The 9,451-nt window shown below is 33.3% G+C and overlaps 1 protein-coding gene across 1 annotated transcript; it reads left to right on the top strand.

Annotated features, from left to right (window-relative positions):
- Positions 1 to 3,558: 3,558 nt before the first annotated feature.
- On the top strand, positions 3,559 to 8,885 carry LOC111049190. The gene is made up of 3 exons (XM_022335208.2): positions 3,559 to 3,713; positions 4,504 to 4,725; positions 6,870 to 8,885. The coding sequence occupies exons 2-3, from the start codon at positions 4,527 to 4,529 to the stop codon at positions 7,031 to 7,033; spliced, it is 363 nt and encodes a 120-aa protein (XP_022190900.2). The 5' UTR covers positions 3,559 to 3,713; positions 4,504 to 4,526; the 3' UTR covers positions 7,034 to 8,885.
- The last annotated feature ends 566 nt before the right edge of the window (positions 8,886 to 9,451 follow it).

Here is a 9,451-nt window from a genome sequence, read left to right as displayed (position 1 = left end):
CACACTATAGTATAGTTTCTTCGGATTCTGAGAGTAGACAGATGGGACTATTGTTTCCCTAGCCAATTTGCAAACATTTTCTTCAACTGTTCCATTGAGAGGGTAGTATTTATTTGTAAGAAGAGGCAACATCAAAGTCGCAGTGATATCAATAAATTGAATACTAGAATGGTCTTTTGTAATGAACCGGTGGAGGTATTTATAAACCAATTTACCTCACACCAGATATCAATCTGTAACCGGTGGAGGTGTTCTATAAACCTCTTCACCTCACACCGGATATCAAATTATGTCGCCGAGAATTTCTTCATACCATGACTTAGTTAATCTTCCTGGCACAACGTGGAATATTAATTACAAAGAACTAAAATAAAGTTTAGGTCTTCAAGAACTAAGAACTAACTAAAGTTCTTACTTCTTATCCTTACTTCTTTCTTATCTTACTTCTTAGACATGAGGTTCAAAAGACACTCTTGCTTAGAAAGACACTCAGGTTTAGACCTGACACACAAAAAACAACTGCAATAATACCCACTCAATTTCACACTATCACAATTAATTGGCTTCTTATTATATAGAATTCATTTATTAGATTGGCTTCTTAACACTAATTCTATTTCCTATTCAAAGAGCAAAGCGAAGTTCTAGTTTATGGTAGTTTTAAATAATTGTGAATGTCATTCTCGTGGATGTCGATTCCAGAGAGCTATAGTGTATTATCTTGAGTCTTCGACCATGTATAGATGGCCCAATACATCCTATACATTGTCGAAATTTAAATCACCACACTTATGATTGCCATCTGTCATGGATCAGTAGCCTCTCCACCATAATTTTGTGTATTGCTAAGTATATTAAAGTATTATCGAGTATTATCAAGTGTAGGCTATTAAAGTTTTATAAAGTGTTCTAAATGATAAGATACTAAAGTATTGAAGTAATGATTTTCGCAATACATCAATATCATTATCAAACTTGCTTTACTCGGTTAACCCCTTACCCCCAACAACAATTAATTCAGAAAAAAATTAGCTTCTACACACACTCCCCCCATCTATACAAATTTTCGTCAGTCATACTACATCACTAGCTTTTTTGGGACCCCCACACAAGAATTTTATTGATTTAGAGATAACCCAAGAATTTCAAGAACGCATAGACGGGGGAGGGGTGTTAGTAACCCAACGAAATTTCAATTGGAGTGAAACCTAAGTATCTCATAGGCCCTATCCAAAACGATTTCAAGTACAAGCTTGGTCAAAAGTATAAACTTCAGTGAATCATCTTGAATGGAAATCGGTATTCAAAAGTCTGTATTCAATACTCTGTATATTGAAAGTCTTAAAATTTTTCTGTATCTTTAAAAATCTTACTCTCTCATTTAAAAATTGAAGAAAACTTGAAAAGACAAAGATATCAAAATATTGATATTTTAATCTATTGCAGCAGTCATCATAATATGATTATGAATATGAATTTTAATATTATGGGTAAGCTCTAATTATTAATGATAATATTAAAAATTCCTCATATAATTATATTTTAATTAATTATTAACTGAAGAGTTATTGGAGAATTTGGAATAACAAAAGAAATGCAATTGTGAATATTTAATTGCAGAATCATCATGGAACTTCGTGGAGCATAACCTTGGATTATTGTCATAATAATAGATTGCAACATGTGTTTCATTCTATATCATTGAAAGTCTTCTTCCTCTTGATTTTGAGTAAACATTCCAAATCAATAGAATATCATTCAAAGGGACATTGAAAATACTGATGATGATGTAATCTAAGTCGAAATTATGTTCTATCATGTTAGTCTATAATATCTATAGTATCTATTCACATTCCACATATTGATTGGTATTTACAATAGCCAAACAACTCAATGTGAAGCATTGAAGCTATTGAAAGGAACAAATTAAAAGATTGAAATTATTGTTATGATAACACGGGTGAACGCACCCTCCCACCACTGAATTAAGAAACTCTCCCCCCCATGTAATATGCATCCCCTGGGCACCCTTGAAAATAATAATCATCCATTGTAAAAGAATGGTGTGAATTCACATTGATTTGAAAGGTTAGTGTGAGGAATTAAAAAATAAGTTGGTTGAGACCCTCAACATGACCCTTAATTTGAAATTAAATATGAAACTAATGATTGCTAATGTGATCAATAAACTAATTAATCAATCTCCAAATAGAAATGTTATATTGTTTAAATTTCACCAGATGATATCAAGTAGAAAAATTGAACTCAACTTCCTATGCATTACTGTATCAACTCGAAATAAGTTGATATTTTCCTTAAAAAAAATTATTTAGCCTTAAAAATCGATTTGATGAATGGTAAGGTGGGAAGAAATGCCAAAGTAATCTATTAATTCATCAAATGAATATTGATTGTTTATAGTTCACTTCTAATAGATAATTCCCCTAGAGTAGAAACATAAGAGCTTTTTGAGTACAGCTTTTTTGAGTTACTACAGTAATGATCTGATGTTGAGCCAAGCTATTGCTAGGGAAGAAATCTTGCTGTAGGAATCCATAGGGAAATTATAGTTTAGAGGTTCTATTGTTGGTAACACTGATCACGCGGACTCGCGTGCGTGAGCATTAAATTGTTACTGTGATGGTGTAGAACTGTACAGCGCATGCGCAATGACGTCTTTGATGACATCATTATACTAAGAATATTTCGACCAGTGCGCATGACTACTATTTCTATTTCGGCCTTCTGCGCATGCCCGGTGACGTCAAAATGACGTAGCATACTAAGACTATTTCGTACTAAGAATATTTCGGTTCACCGGGATCTTGGGGTCCAGAGCTATACCCAACTAAAACAGCTGGCTCTGGACAGACAAAGATGGAAAGCTGCCAACCAATTGGACGATTGAAGCAGAAGAAGAAGAAGAACTGTAATATTATCCTTGGTTATGATGTAAGTGAACTCATTGCAGCATGACAATAAATTAGTTTTGTAGGCTACCGTACCTTATTATTTTCAAAACACTTAATAACTTAACCGATATCGTTTTTGCCCGTAGCTAGAAATAACCTAAAAACACCATGAATCTGAAATAGACACAATCTGAAAGTTTTTCATACGATGCGTGACGTCACTGTTGTCACGTCAAGATGGGTGGATTTGGCAGTAGATGTTGGCTTCAGAGGCTAGACTTCCCAGCGTGTCTATTCTATAACTGGTCTAAGGCGGAGACAGCCAAACTTTGTCTTTGGTTTTGCCTACTCCACGATCTTTCTTGTCTTTGTGTTGGTATGTGCTCAGTTATAGAATAGACACGGCCTACTGTATATTCATACTGAAAGTCGATGAAGCCAACATCTACTGCCATATCTCCAAATCGTAACGTCAGCATCAGATAGAAAACATTTCTGTAGAGTTTGTTTACATTGTTTTCCATAGCAAATTGTGTCTTTTTCAGCGGGAGTTTACTATTTTAATGAATAATAGTTTACATCCTTCTGAAATAGACACAATCTGAAAGTTTATTATCCGACGATGACGTCACGATTTGGAGATCTGGCAGTGGATGTAGTCTCCAGAGGCTAGACTTCCTTCGTGTCTATTCTATAACTGGTCTAAGGTTGGTATTAGTGCCTCATTCGTAAATTTGTAAAATTATTCTTCACCGTCAGGTTGTTTTCAAACAACTCTAGGCGTCGCGTCCATAATATCAGGTAAATATTCACAGGATTATGTATTTGTTTTAAACCAATAATTTTCTTTTCATCTACTTAAAACCATTTTTGGTAATTTTAAATTGGAACCTTTGGTTAGTAATAGACTACTATTACTGTTTTACTGCGGCATTAAATTTGAGGGCGTTGGCTAGAATAACAGGTTGCTGTAAATCCTAACGAATATTATTGAATTATTCTTGAGATTCTAAAGCTGCGTTTACACCAAAGTTATTAACAAAATGTTAATAACTTGATACTTATAGATTCTATTAGATTAAACATAACTTATCATACACATGATGATCATAATTATGTGTTTGTCAAATTTCGTTCAATCTAATAGAATCTATATGGATCAAGTTATTAACATTTTGTTAATAACTTTGGTGTAAACGCGGCTTAAGCTTCATTTTATGGTTCTAATATTTTAATTTTTTTAAAGAAGATAAATAAATTATGATATCTCTTGTATCAAATGTGCTCATGTTATGACTGAAAAAGCTTACTAGGAACAAAACATCCAGAGACCTCGGAAAAAATTTTAGTTTTGCTAGATAAAATATTATTCTAACAAACTATTCTTAAAATAAGATATTCTGGCCGCTGAACTCATTTGTCCAGGCCTAGAAGTATTAATTTTACTCCTGAGATTTGGTTTTCAAATGATTTTCCAAATCTATTTCTTAGAGCTGACTGCCCTACCTATATTAACTTAATTCACTACATTTTGACATATTCAACAATACATAGGTTTAATAATAAAACAATTGAAATCTTTTTGTTTTAGATGATGTTTATTGTGTCTAAAGAATGTCTGTAAATGTGTATGAAGGAGACGTAGACGAATACAAAAAGAATCCTCTCTACAAGCACAGGGAACCAGATGACTATACCGACTTCTATGTAACAACGTCCATTTGTACAATCCTTCTTTTCACATTGCTCATTTTGAACGCTTTCTTCTGCTGGTGTTCAAAGCACAAACACTATTGGCAAGATAGTAATACAGGTAAGATTTCCCATTACCATTTCTCGACTCTTCTAACTTGTTATAATTATACAGAATGATATGTAAAGTAGATTTATCTCAATTTCAAACAATAATTCGTTTTATTATATAAACTACATATTTATTTTGAAAAACAAATTAATTTCACATCAAACTATTTACACAAGTTTATGATTGTATATTATAAGTGTTCTAAGTGGCCTCATTTTGAGGCTCGGGTGACATCTACAATAAAGTAGGGTCCATATACCTTGGTTTTTGATAAAATGCATAAAAATCTGGTGTGATACACTCACACAACTTTCCTTGCTCATATTCGAAACTACGATCAGACTTTTGTATATGTGTATATATAATTGTTTTCAGAGTACTTTTTCCTTTGTGTAAATTGGGAAATTCGATGATTTTTTTAGTCGTCATTTTTTAAAGTCGTCAAAACAGCTGTTCTACAGATGAAATATCTCGACTATGTGTTCTTTTTATGAACTGCTCTACCTACCTACCTCATGCACGAGAAGGTGGTTACAAAGTCCATTTCTCAAGGATGGGGTGGACCCCCCATTAGTTTCCCAGAAAGGAGACTCATGCCAGTTAATAGAGCTGATAAATAACTATACAGAGTATGAATTTGAAAAAAAATCGGTCAAGTTATTTTGAAAAAATCGTGAAAAACATGGTTTTTTTAGTAATTATCCGCCATTTTTCTCAAGTATATCACGGAGCTCCTGCAATTTTCTCAGAAATGGGACTCATGTCAGTTGATAGGGCTTATAAATAGCTATCCATGGTATGAATTTAAAGAAAATCGTTAGAGCCGTTTTCGAGAAAACCGTGAATAACATGGTTTTTTAGTGATTATCCGCCATTTTTCAAAAGAATATTACGGAGCTCCTGCAATTTTCCCAGAAATGAGACTCATGTCAGTTGATAGGGCTTATAAATGGTATAAATGGCTTATCCATGGTATAAATTTGAAGAAAATCGTTAGAGCCGTTCTCGAGAAAACCGTGAAAAACATGGTTTTTTTAGTAATTATCCGCCATTTTTTCCGCCATTTTGAATTCTATTCTATTGAATTCCTTATTGTCAGATCCTCATGTTATAAGGACCTTAAGTTTAAAATTTCAAGTCAATCGGTTGATTAGGAATGGAGTTATCGTGTTCACAGACATACACACACAGACCAACACCCAAAAATCATGTTTTTGGACTCAGGGGACCTTGAAACGTATAGAAAACTTGAAATTAGGGTACCTAAATTTTTTTTGGAAAGCAATACTTTCCTTACCTATGGTAGTAGGGCAAGGAAAGTAAAAACATTCACTTCAGGCGAATCTCGTTCATAGCAATGAGGCAATGTAAAAAGTAATCGGTAAAGTCAATCGATGTCCTAGGAATTAGTCTAAAGAGAATAAAAATATTACATTTATTCATTTGTACAGCTAACAATTATCATTAAAATGATATTGGAAGAGGAAAAACTTAATAGAATGCTGATAAATTTGGTAGAATAAATTTTTATATTGTGTAGGCCTACATTTTTATAAATGCTCAACAAACGCAAGGATTTTGTCAACAGAAGAATATAGTTTTGTGTTGAAATTATCTTGTCGACAGCAGCTGGCTGTTAGAAGTTCTGCTGCTTAGAAGTTAGAAGAACAGATGTTCTGCTGCTCTCAAGTGTACAGTATAGTTGATTGTAAATTAATATGGGTTGATAGTATTGGCTAACTTGGAACTCGCTGACTCCATGTTAAACTGCCATTTAAATCAATACTACACCGATCAGAGCAGTTTTGATTCATACGACAGTTTTACATGGAGTCAGCGAGTTCCGAGGTAGCCAATTCTACGAGCAACCAATCCATATCAATATATCGAAGTTTTTATAATAATGACCGTTTATAAAAATTCATATATAGGAAACTATCAATAATTATGAAGAGGTCCACAAAAAACTTATCAAAATCGAATTTTATCAACAAATTTACTCCTTCATAGTAATTACTTGTGCAGGTGAACCCCGGCAGAATCATTGTTCCCAATCTTGTCAGTAGTGCTAATCGTTCTAAAAAGGAACTTGTTTAAGAAGGAATCTGTCTGTACAATTTATTTTTTTCACAGACCTGTTATTTTCTGTTTAGGTAATCGGTGGTTAATTCCGGTCTGGACGAAAACACCGCACCAGCAGCCGCCACTGGACCTGACCGAACTGGAAGACGCGTACGTCGCCCCGCGGCCAGTCTACCACTCGGAAGACATTGACGAGGAGCAGATTGAGCTGAGGAAGCGCGAGAGTGATCTCTAGTTAGTTGAAGTTGTGACAACTGCAAAATGTTCCACATCTACTGGCCACCACTCACATTTCTTGCCCTGTTTGTTGCCGTCTGCATCATGGTGATGCTCAAGTACGGGCCCCGCTGGTGCAAGCTCAGGCATGAGGCCAAGCCAGACGAGTACGACTGGAAGGACAAAACTTACGAGCAGAGTCTTTCCTATGCATAATCACATTACCTCTTCCGCACCGTGCCTTAACCTAGAAATCACTCATTCATTCTGTGTTCATGTTCATTGACTTGCAACAACATACATTCAATACTGTATTATCTATATATGTTATAAAACAACATAGATGTGGCATACTAGTTGTCCTATTCCGATGACGACAGTTGTTTACTTTTAGCTTCAAATTTGAGTATTTTGTATTTGAAATATATGTAGTTGGGAGTAGGGGTTGATAGGAATTTGGTGTTATTTTTTATTACAAGATAATCGTCCTGTAATCTGACAATGTAACCGTTTACAGCATAAATTAAGTTTTGAACCTACTTCCTACCATGTTCCCAAACATAGTGTTTGGCGAGGCGAGGCGGAACTACCGTCTAGTCTCTCCACCTATCAAATACATATAATAATTTATAGCAACTAAGAATTATGGAAATCGTAATACTAGAATTATTGTTGACATTGCATCAGGCTGGGCCACTTTGACTCGATGTAATAGATACTTCGTTAATCCAAGCCATCTTTGTTAGTTGAGGCGTGGTAATACTTGTAACAACTACGAGTATATTTTTATAAATTTGAATTTCCAGACTACATTAAATACATTCATAAATCATACCTATGCGTACATCACAGTCATTTGGTGTACAAATATCACACTACTACATTTTTTACAATGAATAATAAGTTACTAATTTCAAAACAAAATATTTTTACAGTATGTGCAAATTATTCCTTGAAGAAACTATTATAAAATATCTTGAATTTTAGAGGTACATCAAATACCTATCATTATTATTAATATTATTAGTTTATTCTTGAGCATCTGAATTTTCTTTTATTCCAGTTTATATAAATCTATTAGGTACCAATAAGTTGATTAGTGAAATCTAGTTGTGCAATGATAATATTCAATCCCTATCCACTATTTTCAAGACATAAGTATTAAGCAGTCACAATTAATTAAGTTTAGGTAATACTTATTGGTAACTTCGATATTATGTTACGAAATTCGTATATGTTTTGTATAAACGTAAATGTATTAAATCTTAACATGTTTTGAGCTTGAACATTGTAATGTATAAGGCTACTTTTATGTATCACATGACATGTGTTGACTTTTTACATGTTTCAACAATAGTACATTCATAATTTTATATTTACTTTGAAATTTCCATTGATTTTATATTACTGTAAAGTAAGTGTTCTGTACTCCATATCCTAGTTAGTTGGTACATTTTTTCAATTTTATATCCTCCGAAAATTATTAGAATCATAGTTAGATTGAAATAAAATTAAATTGAGTTGACAAGTAGTTAGCGTCATGTGTCTCAAGTAAAAGTAAGATTAGTCCAAAGTTCCAGATTTAATTTTAAGTAAATCGGGTGTTGCAGTGATGCATGCATACTCCATCACTTTATTAACAAATGATTATTTGATTAATTGTAGTTGAAATACATTATTTTTGCAAAATGGCATTTCCTGGAGAAAGTATATTTATTAATCAGTTGAATAGTGTAATAATGTTGATTATATTTGCACAAAATGAATAATGTAGAAGACTCCTCTACAAAAGTAACAAGATTTGTATTAACTTTGTTTCAATGCAGTATTGGTGATAATGATTGATATTCCGTCCTCTTTTAATATTAATATCGAGATCCCTTAGCTTGAGTTGTTTAGTTAGAATGCTATATTTTTGTATTGAATCTCTCATAGAAATTTATATTTTTCATGAGGATGTATTGTTTTTATGTGTTTCCCAGAAAGGAGACTCATGCCAGTTAATAGAGCTGATAAATAACTATACAGAGTATGAATTTGAAAAAAAATCGGTCAAGTTATTTTGAAAAAATCGTGAAAAACATGGTTTTTTAGTAATTATCCGCCATTTTTCTCAAGTATATTACGGAGCTCCTGCAATTTTCTCAGAAATGGGACTCATGTCAGTTGATAGGGCTTATAAATAGCTATCCATGGTATGAATTTAAAGAAAATCGTTAGAGCCGTTTTCGAGAAAACCGTGAATAACATGGTTTTTTAGTGATTATCCGCCATTTTTCAAAAGAATATTACGGAGCTCCTGCAATTTTCCCAGAAATGAGACTCATGTCAGTTGATAGGGCTTATAAATGGTATAAATGGCTTATCCATGGTATAAATTTGAAGAAAATCGTTAGAGCCGTTCTCGAGAAAACCGTGAAAAACATGGTTTTTTAGT

This window comes from Nilaparvata lugens, chromosome 6 (assembly GCF_014356525.2).
Source record: "Nilaparvata lugens isolate BPH chromosome 6, ASM1435652v1, whole genome shotgun sequence".
Classification (NCBI taxonomy): domain Eukaryota; kingdom Metazoa; phylum Arthropoda; class Insecta; order Hemiptera; family Delphacidae; genus Nilaparvata; species Nilaparvata lugens.
The sequence above is the reverse complement of the archived record's forward strand: the minus strand, read 5'-3'. Positions and strand labels throughout refer to the sequence as shown.